Source organism: Onychostoma macrolepis, chromosome 05 (genome assembly GCF_012432095.1).
Source record: "Onychostoma macrolepis isolate SWU-2019 chromosome 05, ASM1243209v1, whole genome shotgun sequence".
Taxonomy (NCBI): domain Eukaryota; kingdom Metazoa; phylum Chordata; class Actinopteri; order Cypriniformes; family Cyprinidae; genus Onychostoma; species Onychostoma macrolepis.
Window position 1 is genome coordinate 14,519,073 of NC_081159.1, and position 19,897 is coordinate 14,538,969.

The following is a 19,897-nucleotide window of genomic DNA, read 5'->3' on the forward strand; positions in this document are numbered from 1 at the left end:
AAAATATATGAGCAGACTGTTTAGAGAGTCCGGATTACAACACATCTAATCACGCCTACCTCCTGGAATACAACAATCCACAGCGCAGCATAATGGACCATCCTTAATCATATAAGAAGATCGCAACCAGAAGAAGACATTTATTGAGTGTTCTTTTCCAGGCCCATCCGATTACATGCTGATCACGGCTCTAGTAAAAACAGCCATAGCATGTGGATGTCCAGACCTCTTCCTGCTTTGCTTGAATAGGGAACATAATGGAAACGTCACATTACTCTGAAAGCTACATACCCTTCCAGTGGATTACCCAGACCTCCCTTCCCCAGCTCAGCAGATGCTAAGCTGATTGTCTTTTTGTCTTCACAATATATGCAAATGATTTACGGACACAGTCATGATATGCTTCAATAGTTCAATTGTCTCTTACCTCATTACGTCCGAGTGCCTCTGTTCTACATGCAACTTTACCAGGCAAACAGAATATTTGAACTCAGTTCATAAAGAGAGATTATGCTCATTCTATAGTTTGAGCCATTTTATTATGCTTCCCCCTCCAAAAACCAGATTAATCATACAAACCAACAAGAAAGCTACAAAACATAATTGGTCCTCATACCTAATCATACACTTCGCATATACTAGATTTAAGGATGTTTTCATAGCCACATTTTAATCAAAATAGGTACTCCAATAGTATCCTATTCAACCATTGTCAGATCTAAAAAGTGCATGCATTATGTAGAGTAAAAACCTTATGCTACGCTCCAAGAGAGTATTTTACGTATTCTTTTGTGTTAAATTCTATATACTTTACATTAATTGTCAATTTAATGCTGAAATAAAACCTCAGACTGACAGTACATAACGTTTACACGGTTTAAAATTTTAGTCAGTGTCAAAGGTGGCATGTTTAAACTACTTCATTTAAGTGTTGCAACATCTTTGTCTTTATATAAACATTTTTGGTATGAACGGTGTTAACATTATGCTTTTCCAAAATAAATGAACTAGATTAAATGTTATACATGTTTAGAATAAACAGTTAGACAAAGACAGCCATGCTAATTATAGAACAGGAGGATCATCTTGCTCTTGTGGCATAAAGGTGGAAGACATCAGAACCTCTTATACTCGAAGCATTAGTCAAAAGCTCCTGATATGAGCTTCTATAACAAAAATCAACAAATATAACACTGCTTTTAAATAAGCTTTATTTATAATTAGCATTGTATAAAGAAACATTCAGTTATACATTATGATACATGAGTATTTACATCGGTTTGTCAATTGGATACTGAACATTAACAGCTTATGCAACTGATGCTGTATGTATGCATGTATGTACAGATGAGAAGTCACTGAGGAATGGAGGAGCTATGAACCTCTGTCATCTATAGGAACATATGCAACATAAACAGTGTGTTACACAGCTAAGACTCTTGTACCATGATCTCTCAGGCAACATAAGGCTTGAAATGAAAGCTGTTATAGGATAAAATGTCACCTGTGCACTTTTAGTATTAGCGTCAACAAAATTTAAAAAGAAAGACTAAAAACAAAAGTAACCTATAACTCCAATTTATATGCAAGTGGGTTTAGTCAGTCATCCTCAACAACTGTTCTGCTTACACTTGCACAATAGTTCACAATATGGCTCTAAAGACTTTTACAAGTTGTATTCACAAGTCTGTCAGTTTTAACTGTCCACCAATATCCCACTCAGTCAAGATGTCTCTGAAAATGGCTGTCTTTATCTAACACAGAATGGTTACAAACACATTAAACTTTAAAAAGAAAACATAAAATGTTAACAGACATGTTCTGATAAAGCAAAGTAACTTGAGTGGGTGATGAGATGATTGAGTACATAAAATTAGGAATCCAGAACACGAATTCACTAAACATTATGGTCAACTTACCGTTGTGAAAATAAAAGTTCGGTAAACATTATGGTAAGCCCTTCATGTAAACTATTACTAAATGCACTGAGCAAGTACCTCTAAATGCATGTGCTGACAATGAATCCATTAATTAAGGCTCAATGCTGCCATTATGAATGAGACAGCAACAAATGATGTGATGTGTCTGTGGTGTGACAACCAGTGTTAACATGTAAAAAGGCTCATACATTCTTAGACATAGCGTTTTCTATGGAAAACATCATCTGTGACCAGAAAAGAGTTCTAGCATAGGCTACATAATAATAAAACACATTATGCAAAAGAAAGAAAAAAAGGGCTGCCAACTCTTTTTTCTCAGTTTCTGATTATTCGGCTTACCTCACTCCAAGTTAACCTGCCAATGTTCCCCAAATTGGCAACTTAAAGTATCTTCACAGTAAATTACAGAAAGGAAAAACAAGTCTCAATGAGGAATTTAAAGCCAACACTGGAGGAGAGAGACTTGTGTTCAACTCCATGAAAAATTGGCATGTTTACAAATAAACAAAGTGAATATGAGGATCGCTGCAAATTTTCTATGGTTTGAGGTCCATAGAAATTGTACCTGAGAACTTCTGGCACTCACTGTTTCTATCAACAACTTGCTATCAAGCACAAATGTAGCTCTGAAGTAAAGAAAAAAGAAAAAATTAGGTTGCTCAAGAATATGAAAATCTATTCTATCATGCCAACTAGATGCCTTTGACAAAAAAAAAAAAAAAAAGGAAATGCCAAAATAATAGAAAAAAGACAGAAATTTCCCTTAAACTTGTGCATTTTCTTTTCCAACTAATGGAAAAACACTTTTCTGCTCTGCATAATATAAACATGTTGAAAAAAAAAAATTTAGTCCTGATTCCTGAGCAAAAAAAATAAAAAATCTAAACTGACAAAATGTCCAGAGTACAGTTCACTTATACATACTGCAGTGGAACTGCACCACCATATAGGAGTTACCTCAAACTATTTGATTAAAACTAAACTTATTAAAATGCTGTTTAAAAAGGCAGATGTGAAAAGAGCATAGCACAAATTTACTACTATAATATTGCAAGTGCAAAGACAAAAAGTTAAAGCTTGAAAAACAACAAATAATAACAGCAGGGATAAAAAAAACAAAAAATAAAAACTCAAGGCACCAGCAACAAGCATGGAGGTGCTATAAAGCTGTGGTTTTGTGAAGTATAAATCCCAAGAATTAAAAAAAAAAAAAAACCTTAAGTCTACATTTCTTATTATCGCTTATAGTTCCAAATGATACATATACATTTTTTTAAATCTGCAAATTCTCTCTATTTCTATGCTTGCACTTACTATTTACTATTTCCAGCCTGTTGGGGAGGGGCTATCTATCTATATATATAATATCTAAACCTATGCATGTATCAGATATTTAGTGTTTTATCAAATTTCTCTCTCATCTACTCCTTATGAACAGTGAGAAATAAAAACAAAAATGGTTTTCTAAGACATACAGAGTTTAAGTAATGACAAGATTGTAACTGTCTAAATGTATGCATTTAAAGTAGTTTAAGGAAAAAACTGTAACATTGATTTTGTTTGTCTCCCGACTCCAGATATGACAGTGATATGTGGTGTAGAGCGGCCACATCCAGCGAGCAGAGAGACAGAAAGGGGTCGGGAAGAGCAGGAATAGGGGAGCACAGATATGAGGAGAGAGGAGGAGGACGGTAAACAGGGAACTTTGGTGAGGATCCTTTGAGAGCTGGCTGCTAGAACTTGCCTGCGTTGGCCAGGAAGGGCACAGAGCCAAATGGATCCTCAGGGAGAGAGGGCTGCAGTACCGGCTGCTGTCTGTCTATGCTGCTGGCCTCCACACTGACAGATCGCTCTACCGGCTTTTCTGTGGGCAAGAAGTGTGGCGGACACATAGAAATTGTTAGTGTAAGAATAAATCAGGATGTGTATGCCCTCTGCTGGAGAGGGTGTAGAATAGAGTACTACAATAGGATGGACGTCTGGATGCAATTCTAAAACGGACTCCAAGGAACAGAGACACAAAAAGAAACAGAGACACTTGCTTGCTCTTAGAAGGTCGAACTCTCGATCGAGAAGCTCCTCTTCTGTGAGTTTGGAGAAATTGTCTTCTCCAAATGGGTTCCAACCAGACATATCAGGAGGGCTATTGACAGTCTGGGGAGAAGGGCTCATGACATCCACAGTGGACACTGGGTTTCTACTACAATAGAAAGAAAAAAATCAGAAATTAAGAGAGATATACGTTAATGAGTCAATATATACACAGCACTGTTCACTTTTGATGACTTGCACTGTATAACAAAGGTTCTTTGTGTGTGTAACAGTGCTATTCAAACTACTCTGTATTCTCCTTATTTTTCAACACTTAAGTAAGCCGTTTACTGTGAATGTGCAAGACTTGCGATTCATTAGCCACTATGGGGAAATAACGAGAAGAATATCGAAGTGCAGTAAACAGTAAAATTGAATGCTCTACAAATCAGTGTGTATTTATAATTAAGATAATACATTAAAATAATATGGTAAAAAAAATACTAGTTTGCAGTTTCCAAGCAGCATAACAGCTAAAAGTAACTGGAAGCGAATGACACCGGAAGCCAGACACATTAAAATGTACAAATGGCCACAGCCGTTCTAATGTGAAAAATTAGATGGGTATACACTACTGTTCAAAAGAGGGTCAGTAAGATATAGAAATCAATGCTTTTATTTAGTTATAATATAGGCTAGTAAATTGATCAAAAGTGACAGTAACAGACATTTATAAATGTTACAAAAGATTTAGAATTCAAATAAAGATTTAGAATTCTATTTGTTTCCACAAAACATTAAACAACCATTTTCAACATTGATAATCCAAATCAGCATATTAGAATGATTTGTGAAGGATCGTGTGACACTGAAGGCTGGAGTAATGGCTGCTGGAAATTCAGCTTTGCCATCACAGGAATAAATTATATTTTAAAGTATATTAAAATACTAAACTTATTTTTATTAAGTGTAATAATATTTCAGAATACTACAATTTTTCTGTGTTTTTGATTTAAAAAAAAAAAAAAAAAGTATCCTGGGTAAGCATAACCTATAAAAAAAATAATCATAAAAATAAAAAAAAGGAAACATTAAAAAATCTTACCAACCCCATATTTTTGAATGGCAGTGTACACTCTACTGTGAAATTCTATGACAACAGCAATGTGACAAAGTAATTTTCACTCAGTGTGACTGACTGACTATGGAGAAGGACATCAGTAATAATGTCCAAAGTGCTTGCCTGATGTTAGTGAAGGGTGTCTCTACTGGAGAAGGTCCTGCAGGGTTATAGGAGCCCAGTGGGGTCTGGAACTCCAGAGGGGAGATATAGGGCACCTGTTGGACTGGAGCACATTGCTGCTGCTGCTGCTGCTGAACAAAGGCCTGCTGGTACTGATGCATCTGTAAGGCAAATAAACTCAATTTAGTAAACTGCTGCAGGTTTTAACCATGGCTGCTGGGGTGTGCTAATGCTCATAAATCTTTAGATTTTTAGTCTGACAACATAATGGTGCTACTTTCGTGTCTCTTGTATCACACAGCAGCATCTATTGTGTTGCTAGGCTGAATGTTTGAAGTTATACGATGCAATGGATCTACAAAAAAACTGCAAGAAAATCAAAACGATATTTCACTTCAATTTCCATTATTATTTATTAATTTGCGAGTAGATTTGTAATAAGCAAGATATAATATGCAGTATTGCATATTATAAAACCCTTCAGGGTAACAAGACCTGGTCATCCTGGGTATTTTGTGATAATGACTAAATAGAACACTGTGCATCATCCCTTCCTTAACTTTTGTTTAACACAGAGAAAAGTGTGCTTTTCCTATACAAAATGGCATTGATGACTCAGGGAAATAGAAAGAGACACACAGACAGAAAGAGCGCCACAGAGGCCTTCGAATTTCCCTACAGTGTAATTGCCTCATATGTTACGATTTAACACAGAGAATCGGTCGATTTCACCACCCCATTCAATCCCCTGATGGTTTTGCATGGAGCAGATTGCATCTGAAATTAAACAGATGGTAACCATTCGGTGGAAAATGAGCTAAAAATTGCGCCGCCTTAACATTATGTATTTAGCGAAAGTCAGTTAACAACATTTCCCGTTTTAGCGTAAATACAATTCAAAGGAATTATTGACGGTTATGATTGGGCGACATTCACTTGGATAGAGAAACAGTTTGGCACAGAAGACTGCTTCAGTTAGTGGGGCCAAATGAGTATTTAAGGCAAAGACAGTCTAATTTCAGACTTTCAGGAAAAATGATTAATTAAATACAATATACAACATAACCTACTGACATACACACAGTGGCTAAATTTACATTTACAAGCAGCACCATGCCTCTGAACGCATTTTACATGTCTTCACAACATTCATTTATAAATCTCTCCTTTATTAGAACTGCATCCATTTAAAATTCTCCTATTTAAAAAGTAAACAAATGGCCCTGCCACTAATGCTCCAGGTGTATGAGACGTCTCACCAGGGCAGTGTAGTGAGTCTGCTGTTGCTGCTGGGATTGATATATGGGCTGCTGTATCATCATCTGCTGCTGAAGCATATGCTGCTGCTGCTGCTGCATCTGAAGGCTCTGCTGCATGGCCTGATGATACTGTGAAAAAGAGAGAGAGTAATGTCAGTGGACAGTCGTGATGAGCGTGGGAGTTTAATTTATGCTTCTTAATATGTTTAGTAACAGTATTGTCATAAGGTTTATCATTTACCATCGCATAAAGTGCATTTAAAATTCAGGGTAGCGGGCTTCAACTCTAGACAACAAGACATTTAACATGTTGTTTACACAGAGTGATAACACTGCAGTTCATGACAGAACCGCCAATTTCTTTGCTAGTAGGAAGAGCACTGGCCTGACAAAAGGGTGATGCAGTTTACTGTTGTTTGTTTTTTTGATGTTTGTTGTCTGTGTCAATCCTTTAATATTGCTGGTAATTTGAATTTCTTTTGAAAATGCTACATTTTCTAAATGCATGTTATGTTATTGATCTTAATGTGAACAATTCATCCATGCTCCATCACTCCTAATTAAAAAAATAAAAATAAAATTAATTAATTAAAAAATAAAATAAAATGTCATAACTTGACATTCCTGTGAAATGACGGACTTGTTTGTGGTGACATATGCCAGACTTCTTCAATGATTTAATCATCTTAAACTCTAAGCTCACATTCAGATCTGCCATATCTGATCAACAACCAATGGATAGCAAACAATTCCCCACTCCACATTTTCTTCTTCATAGATGATCTGTTTCGCTCAATTGTACATCACAGAAGAAGAGATCTGTATGATTAATCAGAGAACCAGCAGCTGTGCATTAATAGTCAAATTAAAAGCACACAGCGCCACCTGTGTGAGTAGAGCTGCAATGCCAAGAGATAATATTGGCAAATGAATTACTGTGGATTTACAGATTGCATTATAGGTCACAGATCTTAATTTATAAATGTAATACTTATTAAATTCTCAAGTCATTCCTTAAAAATGAAACATTAAAAATATAAAATAATGATTAAAATATAATATTTAATATGAAAATAATAATATCATCACCGGGTTACTTGTATAGGCACCTAAAAGTGAATGTAAACAGTTCCACCATATTCAAGGTTGTTTATTGTTGTAATGTAGTCATGTGCTCATAAACCGATGACAATGATCAATCCAAAGAAGAACCAACTGACTGTCACAACAGATCACGCTCTAACACACACGCACACACACACAAACTATTAATGCCACTGGGACTTTCCTCAATTATTTAACTGAGCCATATAAAAATTCACTATACACACATTGTGCCTAAATATGATCATTTTCAAAGACCTGCAAGAAATTAGTTTCAACTTAAGGGCCAAAAGCTGCTTCACATTGGTCTTGACCCCCTGAGCCACTAATTACCTGTTGCATGTACTGTAGCTGCTGTGCAGTGACTTGCTGTTGATGGTGTATATTGTGCTGCTGCTGCTGCTGCTGTTGTTGTTGTTGTTGATGATGATGAAGTTGTTGCAGTCGTAGGTCTCCAGGCTGCAGCTGCTGTAACACTCTGTTCTGCTGACTGCTGTTCGGCATCTGTGCAGCCGACTGCTGCCCGTTTCCAGAAGCTGAGACAAGCACACATATACAGTCAAAGCTAATGTCTCCAAAGCGAAAAAAAAAGAACACAGACCGTATTTAAGAAAATGTATATAATAATGCTCACCTTTCTGGCCGTTGCTAACCGTACCTGAGGATACAGTCATTTTCACAGGAGTTACAGAGGTGGACAAAGGCAAAACATTACTATTTGCAGCTTTGGGTCTTTGTCTGGGTGCAATTGACGTTTCTGTTGGTCCAACCGAATCGGTTATTCTAATGAAAACATAAGGTGAAAATAGGATACTCAAATGGTTAGTTGGATTCAAACAATCTGAAAGTCACATACAAAGCACTAAAATGTTACCTGGCTTTTGTCAGGCTCTTTTTAGCAGCAATATCACTAGCAGTAAGGGGATCTGGCAATGAGGTGGGAAGAGGAGAGTTCTGTGTGGCAAAAAACAAAAACACTTATTAATCATTTATAATTCTGAATCAAAACTTTAAATTCAACAATTAAATTGTGAGAGGTAACTTACAAAAAGATTTGGCACTGGACACTCCTTTCCAACTAACCGAAAGGCAAAGTAAGAAACCTGATAGATGTCAGGTCTTTTTTCTTGATCAGGCTCCAACATGTATCCTGGGGGGGAAAAAGACAGTTATCAGGTTAGTTAAGGGTGCTAATGTACAATGTACAAAAGTACGCTTTTAGGAGAAGCTTACCCAAAAAAAAAAGAACATTCAGTCATTCATATCTAAAATAAAAGGATAGTTCACACAAAAATGTTCTGTCATTTACTCATAGTCATGTATGATTTACTTTCTTCGGTGGATCACAAAAGGGAATGTCGGTAACCAACAGTTTGGCCACTAGTGACTTCCATTATACGGGCAAGTCATAGTCATATGGGTTTGGAATGACACGAGGGTGAGAAAATGATGAGAATTGTCATTTTTGGGTGAACTATCTCTTGAAGAGGAGCTGGGATACAATTGTCCAGTACCTCTTTACAACCAGAGGGTGGAGCTATTGTCTAACTTAATATCAAAACTCCACCACAGTCCTTGTGTACACACTCAAAGTACACAATCTTCCACAAAATAATTTGAAATCTCTTGGGGATATCTGAAAGCTGCTTACTGATTAAACAGTGCAACTTCAAGGAGAATTTTGAACCGTCCGGAACAGCAAAGGTTCCATCACATATGGCAACTTGACTTTCCCCAAATGGAAGTGTGAAGAAACACAGCTTGTACAACAAGCATCCAAGTGCCTGGGAAAGAGAGAGAAAACAAGAAACTGTAATTCCACACAAGAACATTCAATACATCAGGTTTCATTGCTCTAATAAGAAAACACTGCACAGTGACAACACTTATAACGGCTGACAGCTGCTCTATGTTGTGTGAGATGAATTCTGAGAATTCTTTCTATTTTCAGATGCAGCAAATGGGCAGGAAGTATTGTCATACATTTCCTCTTCCTACCAGAGCAAGTTCTGACACGATGACCATGAAGTGCAACCATTTGCACTGGTGAAATTTAGCACAATGAGACTTTTCTATTGAAGGACTATCATGGAACTATGGGTAGACAGTTTCTTTTTGGTTCTGTCCAGCATTTGTTTGGAAGAAAGAGCAGTGAAATGAGGCTAAGCTACCTTTCACAGCATGATAAAGAGGAAGTATGCCTTCATGAGGCCCTCATTTCTGTTTTTACAACACTGCCAGAAATCAGGAAGCTCTTTTCTTTACTGCTTTCCATCAGGCACACATGCACATAACACTGCTCCTCAGCTCTTGTAAAAATGTCTTGGTACAGTACTGAAAAAACTAAATCTACTCATTTCTACACCACCGCACCCTGATACATGCCTTGATTTTTCATGACAAAGCAAAACATCAACAAAAGGATCAATTTTGAAACAAAGCCAGGATTTCAAGGATGGCTGTAAAGCACACCCCTGAGAGGCCTCATTTATGGAGGAAACCGGTTTGGCATCTGTGTCTGCTGTGTCAGTCTGACCAAACCAGCTCGTGCAATGTGCTGGAGAATGACATGAAATAGAGTGAAAAAGAGGGAAATAAAAGAGAATGAGTGGGTGGGGATGAGGGAGAGAGAGTCTGGGAGAATGTGTGTGTGCATGTTTGTGTTCAGTGCCTACCCAGATATCAGCCTTTGTGGTGATGGCTTTCCCTTGGTACAAGTTAATCATCTCTGGGGCACGGTATGACAGAGTCGTGTACCTAAGCAGAGAAGAATGAAAATAATGCAAGGTTTTAAAGCCTTAATTTTCTGCCGCCAGAACTAGGAACAAGAAATTACACCATGTAGGTAAGCTTAAAACATTTTGTAAATTCCTCAAGATTACATGGACAAAAGAAAAATTTGATCCACCAATGAGCTTCACAACAGAGCAAATCCACTGCTACTCTGAGGCAACGCTCATATTCTGTTATTTTGTCCACTACGATATGCATAAGTGTGACACTCTATAAAACAACAATGCATAGCATTCTCTCATACACACTACTAAGTCTGGACCAGCGGGGTTTCTCCCCAAGAATTTAATACTGTTCAGCAAGAACACATTCAATTGAAAATAAAGACATTTACAATGTTACAAGATTCTTTATTTCAAATAAATGCTGCTCTGCTGTTCTATTTAGTAAAGAATCCTGAAAAAATGTATCATGTTTTCATGAAAATATTAATCAGTACTAACTATTTCAACTTTGATAAGAAATGTTTCTTGAACAAGTAGTCCAGAGAACCATGTAATATTAAGCAGTAATAGTGCTTGATGTTTTCCTAAACTATATAAACAGTGCAAGTAAAACATACAACACTCACACACACACACACACACACACACAAAAGTACTATTTGTAAATTCCTGTTGCGTTTCAGCTCCACACAGTTCAGTAGAAATTCTTACTTCTTGATCTCATCCTCCACCGCACTTATTCCATCTTTATGTGGAAGAAGAACTTTGTGTGTGGCACTTCCAAAGTCGCACAAGACGTAGTTTCCCTGGTCATTTAAGAGGATGTTTTCTACCTGTCAAAACACACACACACACACACGCCTGTTGGTGATCTTTGTTACTACGTCCAACCGCTAACATTCAAGTGACAGAGGAAGATGGAAATTTAATGAAGTACTTTATATATACACGTTATACACATTATATTACATTATACACAGCCATTTTTAAAAGTCATGAATTTGATACTTACACCTACAAAATATCTAAATTAAAAACAGTCAGCACTCTTTATAATTGACAATGTGTAAAAATACATCAACTCCTTTTAGAACCTTCAAGCTAAATGTCACAAATGTAACCCATGGGATTAAATGGGTTAACGCTTTAAATACATAAGAGGAAGTAAACCGGTTACAACTAGTCAATTTGGAACATCTTGATTAAGTGTTTAGAAAACATACATGCTTCTTGGAGAGAAGGGGACAATAATGAGATCCTACACATTATATTTGTCAACATGGTTATACTGCAAAATAATATTTTAACAAAAACATCAACCAAAACTTTCCACACAAATAGTATGTCTTTAGTAGACTTGAATTGACTATTACAGTACATTAATATCTTTTTTGGCTCTTGACAACCAGGGGTCCTTATCTCCCTATGTTATATGAAAAACAACAGCCCTGCATGAGGAAATCCCTCTATGACAAATGAGTAAACAAATTTCTTCCACATCAGTGTTCAATAATTTCCCAATTATTTTAGACTCTGATTAGTTTTGACTGGTGGGAAAAAGTGTTCATTTGAATGGCACCACTGGCCTGTTCCCACACTTTTCTGCCAAAAAAGGGCGGCTTTGCTTCTTTCAAGATCTGCTGTTTTTCAGACACAGCATAGCATGCCTGTCTTTTGCTAATGCTTGCCATTAATGTTTGTGAGCAGAGTAATTGGTTTGGGAGATCATGTGTAGTATTACTGTGTTAAACTGGAACAGTCAGCACATGGTTTCCTAAATTGTCAAGGAGTGTCCTCAATTTACCTTTTCAGCTAGGCAAATACAGTTAGAGAAAAGAGTGATTTCCCAAATTTATGAAATCACACAAACAAAAAACACCACAGGTCTGTATGTGTGTCTAAAGCTTCACAACTTTAATGAACGAGTTAAATGGTTGGGAATAAACTGCAGGCAAATCATTTATATTGTCATTGCTTAGAAATATCCTGTAGTTGTCTTACTAAAGCATTTTCTGTACTGTACCTTTAGGTCCCTGTGAATAATTGGAGTTTTACACTGGTGGAGTCTGGCAACAGCTTCACAGGCATCACAGAATATGTTGAGCACCTCCACTTCTGTGAATCCTACATGCAGCCGTTGGTTCATCTGCTTCACCACCTGACCAGCTAGATGGCAAATTAATTCACATTACACGTACACATTACACATACACATTAATTCAGTCAACAAACAAAGCAGGACCAGATTAGGGATATCATGAGATTGGAGGGGAAAGGAAAACCAAAGGCTTGAGATAATCCATTAAATCCAGATTTGTTCAATGTTATTTCAGTATTATTTAAATACTAGTACAGTATTTATTCATATTTTGAATGAGGTTAAAAAAAAAAAAAAAGTATTAATCTTGTGAATGAGCAAAAATTCATGAAAAAAATAAATAAATGGAAATGTATTTATTTCATTTCTATTCCATCTACTTGTTTTCTTTTTATTTATTTTTATTTTTTATCTTCACCCTCTAACACTAGCATTCTCTATTCTATCTACTTGTTTTCTTATTTATTATAAAACAAAAACTTTGCTACATGTAAAGCATTTGACTAACCAGGATTTTTCACAGCACTTATATATTGTTGCTCTTTTGTTGGCTTGATTGCTTCTATTGTCCTCATTTATAATTTGCTTTGGATAAAAGCATCTGCTAACTGATTAAATGTAAATGTAATAGTTTTAGTTTTTTTGAACAATAGTAACAGTTGGATCAATTGGCTGCAAGTCAGTTGGCTGCAGAAACCAGATAAATTCAAGGCCTCAATGCAATGTACTAGTTAAACTGCAAACCAAGTACTGGCTCTTAGTCAGAAATACTGGAAATTCAGGATGTTAAGTTCTGTTAACAGTTCTTTAAAACAGCTGCCTCTAAAAAAAGTATACAAGTATAAATATTTATTTATTTGTTCATATTTACAGCTGCACAGTTCAAGTTGTTCCCTTTGTCAAAGTATTTCACTTTAAGATTATAAAGTCAAACAACAAATGTTTTTACAGTCAGAGGAACATACTGTGATGCAAGTATGAGCTTGTATTTCAGGAATTTTAAAAATCACAGAGATAATGTTTAGAGTGCATAATGTTTAGAACATAGTTTGGTTTAAAGCCCCATTACCTTTGCAATACTCCATCAGAATCAGAACCTCCCATACACTGTCTCCAACTGCATTGGTGGTTGAGTCCAGATACCGCACAATGTTCTTGTGGCCCGACAACTCTTTCTAGAGGGACATATAAAACATTTTTTTTTTTAAATGTGATGTATTGATGTACTAAATTGATGTATTGATGTAAAAAAAAAACATCCTCACCATGATTGTGATCTCCCGCTTGAATATGTTCAGATCGTGGACATTGTTCACATACATCCTTTTCAGGGCACATCTTACTCCACTGTGTGTGCGGGCCAGAAACACCATGGAGAAACCTCCTGGATACACAAACACAAATACAGAAAGTTAGTTCAGATGTTTATTAGGTCAGTGATCGCCATACATTTGACCAGTGATAAACGTTAAGCAATTGAAACTGAGAACTCTTTACATCCACTTTGCAAGAGACAGTTGCACACACATAAATACACACATTTGAGTTTCCCAACAAAGTAATTCAAAGAGGAAGTTCAGGGGAGTTCTGACATTAAACAGTAAACAATAAAAATGACACTTCATGCTGATATAATGATAATTATTTATCAAGCTTGCAACATTGCTTCATTACTCTCATTACTTACATTTTTACACATTTATATAATTTTATTTATAAAACAAAATAAAACAATAAAATATGAACACGTTTCATTTTTGGGTTTACTGAATGTCTTTAAAGGGTGAGGATTTGGAGAAATAGTGATGAAAAGTAAAATGGTTGATATCACCCACAGCAACAGCATTGCCATTTAAACAGAGAGAGTTGTGGGTAGCACTGTGCACCATGAATGAGAGTTGGAAATGAACAATTTAAAACCCATTACTACTGCCCACGTCTCATTTGGAAGAACATGGAAGACACTTTTTGTAATGGAGTTCTTTCATTCTGCTTTAGTTTTCTTTTTCTCTCATCTAAAATTGGAGGTTTAATGGACAGAAGAGGTTGAACTTTGTATCAACCCGAGATGAGTTCAGGGATCATCTGTGTGACCTTCCGTGACTCTCGTTCATGTTTAACGCAGGTATGAGAGAGAGCTCAAAATGTCCTGCCAGCAAGGGTCCTCTCAGTTGCTCAATACATGAAATGCATTTTCAGGAGGAAAATATAATAGAAAAGAGGCCGTCTTAAGCCAAGTTAGGGATTGGCTCACTGTTGGCAGTCGCCTGTGTGCAAAGTTGGCCTCAGGAGAAAGACAACCTTATAAGGTTGGTTCACCTGAAAATGAAATTCTGACATATTTACTCAATATTGTTCCAGACTCGTATCATTGGCTTTCTTCTGTGGAACATAAAAAAGGACAGTGTTCTCCTCCTCCCCCATAATAGGGCTGTCAAGCTCCAAACATGAAGAAAAAAAACAACTTAAAACTTCCATAAAATTAGTTCACAACTTCACATAACTTGTGTGCTAAATTCTAACCCCTCTGAAGCCGTGAACCATCTTTGTTTGAGAAAAAACTGTTAAGTTCACGTAAAGGTCACAGAGATACTAAAAAGGCAATAAAGGAACATGGAAGACGCAGTAAACTGTGAAAAACAATGAGGGTTAATAAATTGATTCCAGATGGGCCAACAACAGCAGTCTCCAGAGTGAATTTAAATGTAAAAAATGTTCCTCGTTAAAAGTAATAAGGGCAATAAGTAAAAAAAAAACCCACATTTTAATATCTAGCCACCTGGCTTAAGTCTCTGTGCTTCAGCAAAACTCAATGAATGTGAGTATTGACTGCCTACACAGTGGCGAGGAGCTCTGAACCAACATGCAGCAAAGAAGGCCGCCATGCCTCCGCAACACTTCTCCCATCAGTTCCAGGGTGAATGAATCCTGGCAACGTATGACTGGCAAGCCTTTTCTCATTAACAGCATGCTGAGTCACGGAGCGGTCCACAGAAAGAGAGAGCCTGACACAAAGGAGGACCCACAATGCTGCACTTGTTGCCTAACAAACTCATGCTTGTTTAGCTGCCCTGAATTGAAAATGTATTCGTATGGAGACCCACTAATCAGGACCTTGAAGAGGTGGAGAAAAACAGTGTTGCAGAGAAATCCCAACACAAAAACTTGGAATATACTTAAAGATTTTATATTAAAGCAAGCATAAAATGCAAATTCACCTCATCTATTTTGTAAATACATCTGGTTGATTTTATTAAAAAATATTTATCCCTGCATGTTTTTTTTGGGCCTTATTTTGAAATCAAGACATTAACTTAATATTTCGAAATGGCAGACGTCTCACTTGATGTATGCCGGACTTCTCAAATTGTTTAGTCCACTCGACCACGAGCTTAAATTAATTTCTGCCTCCATCCAATCAACAACAATGGATAAAACCAAGTCCCCATCGTACATTTTTATCTTTTTCGATAATCTGTTTCACAAGGATATACACTACCATTCAAAAGTTTGGGATCAATAAAAATTTTTTAAGTTGTCTTTTATGCTCATTTGCATTGATTTGATATTTTGCATTGAGTAATATTTTGTGCTCACTTGTACTTCTACAGAGCTCTGAGCAAAATCTCTCATTCTTCCATTTAAAAAAAGATATGAGATCATTTCAGGCTACGTAAATATGAAGGAAGAGTTCAAACTAGTGACTGCCTATTAGAGGTCGACCGATAATGGATTTTACCGATACTGATAGCTAGGTTGGACCACACTGGTCGATACAGATTAATCAGCCGATAGTTTTCAAAATGGATACTGAAAGAGAGCTAGTGCTTTACTATTAAAAAAAAAAGCAGCAACAGTACTGAACCATACTTTGTAAATGAATAAAAATATTAATAGTATTTACTATGCTGATCATTAAAGTTATTAGTAGCTAATAGTGAATGTTGAAATGAAAACACTCTAACAAGGAACAATACTTCTACAGTTTTCATTAATGCTACGAATGGACTCTTGTTAAGTATTACCATTTAATTTCAACAATCACGCTTAAAGATGGCCATCTTTAAATATCTACACAAGGCCATAGCATTAAAATTACATACATATGGATATTGTACGTGTACTCACACACTTTATTTGCTTCTATTTTAACACTTTTAACACATTATCTAATCAAAAAAAAAAAAAAAAAAAAGTTAGTCACACACTGGGCAAAAGCGCAGCGCTGCGTCTAGGAGAACTCAGAGGTATCACACACACACACACACCAAACGCTTTGCGTTCAAATCAAGTGGCGGTCTAAAACAATTTATTTAATCATCAAACGGACATAAGTTTGCTTCAAGAATGAACAATGTGGCATAAATGAGTTTGAAGTTCGGTGTTTAAAAAAAAACAGAGCAAGCGGAAAGAGAACGCGCAATCTGTATTACAGCTCTCTATATGAAGCATACAGACTTTATTAGAGCCACAGAAAGACAAACGTTTTGCTGAAAAATGCACAATACATAATTTATAGCCTAGGGTGAAGTCATTATACATTCACAACGATTTGGGACAAATATAATGTAATTTAATAGAAAACTATGTGAATGGCGCTCTGTTCCGCGGCAGGCTTTTCTGTCGGCTGTATTTAAATGAGAGTCTGGAGTTTCCCGCTCTGTGCAGCGTCACGTGTCAAAATAAACACGTGCTGTCAGTGATTTCTGCCTCTAGAGGCCAATCGCGTACTGTATAATGCCAGCAGACCCTTCTGCCGATACCCGGTAGTTGTGGCAATCAACTATCGGTGCCGATTAATCGGCAAAACCGATGAATCGGTCGACCTCTACTGCCTATTAACAATGAGCTGCCAATATAGTGTGACACCCCAAAACAGTACCACTAACCATATTCAAGCACAAAGAATGAACAAAGCGCACAAGCATAAAGAGCTCACACACAGCTCAGAAAGTGTGTCAGGGTTCACCCTGTCATTGAGCAAGGGAAGTAGATGCACGCTGCTGATGACTAATAAAGATAAAACACAGTTCAGTCTCACACTAACATGCTTCACATCACTAAACCCAAGTGGCTCCAGATGTGCAGAAATGCACACAAACATAGTCTTCACCCAGAAATGACAATTATGTGATTCACCTCGTGTCATTCAGAACCCGTATGACTGACTTTTTTTCTGTGAGAAACAAAAGATGTTTTGAAAAATGTTTTTGGTCACTGGGGTCTGGACAGTGTTGTTTTGGACCTCATTGATTTTCGTTGCATTATCCGAAATATCTTCTTTATTGTTCTGCTGAAGAAAGTCATTCAGGTTTCATGACTTAAGGGTGAGTAAATGATCACCGAATTGTCATCATTGGGTGAACTACAGACAGACACACAGCAATCTTGTAAGCAGGATAATAAAATACACTGACACTAACAGAAAGTGTCTTGAATAACATGACAAGACATGTGTAAGCAGGCTGTTTTAATGAGAAGCAGGAAGTGTAGTCATGCCATAAAACCATACTCGTAACACTGATGACTGGCCTAAATTACACTGGATTATTACTGATATAGGTCAGGTGCTATTCTGACATAATTGTCAGTTATTTCTTCCTGTGATCTAGAACAGTAGCAAGAGGCCGATTACACAGTTCGTTAATCTGAGGGATATCAAAAAACATACACACAAAACAGCCGTCACCTGTGCAAAAGCAGCCTCTGTTTCCTCACCGAAGGCTCATGAAGAGGCAGGCGGCAGTGTGAGTGGTGTTGATGCCTGCTGATGGTGCACATATGGTGTAGGCCAGTGGTTTAAATCAGGCCACTGGTTTAACTTTCTCTCTTTTATGGGGATGCAACGATGCACCCCGAGCCGTTTGAAAATCGATACAAATGTGTGACGATTCAAGTCAGCTGAGATGTTAAACGAATCGCGATACATCAGGGGTTGGGGTTTACATGGATGTATATCTAAGGGGAACTGACTGTCTTCAGAAAAATTTTGATGGTATTTTCTTTTATATCGCCTCTGCATGATGCATATTAAAGCAGTGTTTGAAATCACAGTGCTGCTTTGTTTACGGTGGTAACCAAGGAAAAGCTGTATGGCTGTTGTTCCATAAGCGTCACCTGAATCTGCGTTCTCATTCAGCACATTTGCTGTGTTTTTTGTTTTTTTGTGCAGATGTTTTATGTAGTATGGTTTCACAAAGCTAAGGTCAGACCAGACTGTTGTTGCTTAATTTTGAAATTATACAATGCAATTTAGAAAACTGCTGATGCTGCACGTATACTAGAGCAGGGGTCTCCAACCTTTTTTACACCACAGACCGGTAACGTTTTGATAATATTCTTGCGGACCTAGGCTTTTGAGTCACAGATCAGATGATTTTTCAGATGAGCAAGAAACAAATTGAAATAGAAATAAATTCAAGCACCGTGCAGGGTTCAACCCGTTCTCATCAGTCTGCATATAAATAACACGACTTTACAGAACGGGTCAGTACCTTAAATGCAGGGAGACACAAAAGAGGAATCAACTCGGTATTTCCGCGCTGTCTGACACATGTCTCTATGCTTGTGCGCACTTTGGCTGTGTGTGAGAACAGCATGTGAGTAACGAATTGAGTTCTCTTTCGTTTCTTCTTGTGGTTTTTAAAATTGCTTGCACATGTAAACTGGCAAATTAATCTCAAAATAACATGCGTGCTGAACAGTGGGGTCGGGTCTGAACGAATCACAGATCAACTGCACTCCGTTTAACCCCTAATATAGACTATGACAGTTCAGAGCAATCTATCATTAACTAATTTAGCATGAAATTGTCAAACTGTTACTCCATAATCAAATCGCATACAACGAAAATACAGAATAAGAACAATCATTAACGCGCAATAAATAACAGTGCGTCATATGATCATATCTATAGGCTACACATTTTCCCAGAACATTTTTGCGACCCGGTAGCAGTTCTTATACGGCCCAGTAGTGGGTCGCGACCCGGTGGTTGAGAACCTCTGTACTAGAACCCTGCATTTCAGCCTGGGGCCGATGGGCCCCAACTTTTTTACACCCCTAGGGCCGGGTTTCAGGCCAATTTTCACGTCACAGTTCAAACACGGGCCAGGCCTCGGGACTGTTTAAGGCTTCTCCTTATTTTTATATTTTAGGCATCCATCAATTAGTGATGAAAAAAAAATTTGCCACGCTGGTGGAAACACCACAAGACCGTGCTACCGCGACAGTCAAGAGCGTCTTGACAGTGTTTAGTGTCCCGCCAGCAGCAGCAGCGAGCACAAGTGCCTTCAGCGAAGCAGAAGAGTTCTGTTCAAGAGTTCAAATGCACACAATAGACTAAAGCTTGCCGCAAAGCCCCAGCAAAAGTAATTACCATGAATGTGTCAGGGGGAAATAGTAAGGAGATATTTGAATAATTTACTATAAACTAGTGTTTTCTGAGTCCGTTTCGCAAGGAAGAAGTTGCAGTCTCCTCAGAC

At 37.3% G+C, this 19,897-nt stretch overlaps 1 protein-coding gene across 3 annotated transcripts in view; it reads right to left on the minus strand.

Moving 5' to 3' along the window:
- The window catches only part of bmp2k (BMP2 inducible kinase), a 37,523-nt gene that overhangs the window by 3,909 nt on the left and 13,717 nt on the right, over positions 1-19,897 (minus strand). For 2 of the 3 annotated variants that reach the window (XM_058774768.1, XM_058774766.1), the window contains exons 2-15: positions 13,679-13,797; positions 13,483-13,588; positions 12,339-12,481; positions 11,027-11,148; positions 10,253-10,334; positions 9,229-9,361; positions 8,624-8,727; positions 8,452-8,531; positions 8,212-8,360; positions 7,911-8,113; positions 6,474-6,602; positions 5,215-5,375; positions 3,983-4,140; positions 3,685-3,804 (exon numbers count right to left, since the gene is read on the minus strand). In XM_058774768.1, coding sequence (XP_058630751.1) covers positions 3,685-3,804; positions 3,983-4,140; positions 5,215-5,375; positions 6,474-6,602; positions 7,911-8,113; positions 8,212-8,360; positions 8,452-8,531; positions 8,624-8,727; positions 9,229-9,361; positions 10,253-10,334; positions 11,027-11,148; positions 12,339-12,481; positions 13,483-13,588; positions 13,679-13,797 — 1,809 coding nt within the window. The remainder of the gene's footprint in view (positions 1-3,684; positions 3,805-3,982; positions 4,141-5,214; positions 5,376-6,473; positions 6,603-7,910; positions 8,114-8,211; positions 8,361-8,451; positions 8,532-8,623; positions 8,728-9,228; positions 9,362-10,252; positions 10,335-11,026; positions 11,149-12,338; positions 12,482-13,482; positions 13,589-13,678; positions 13,798-19,897) is intronic. The other variant, XM_058774767.1, reaches the window with a different exon arrangement.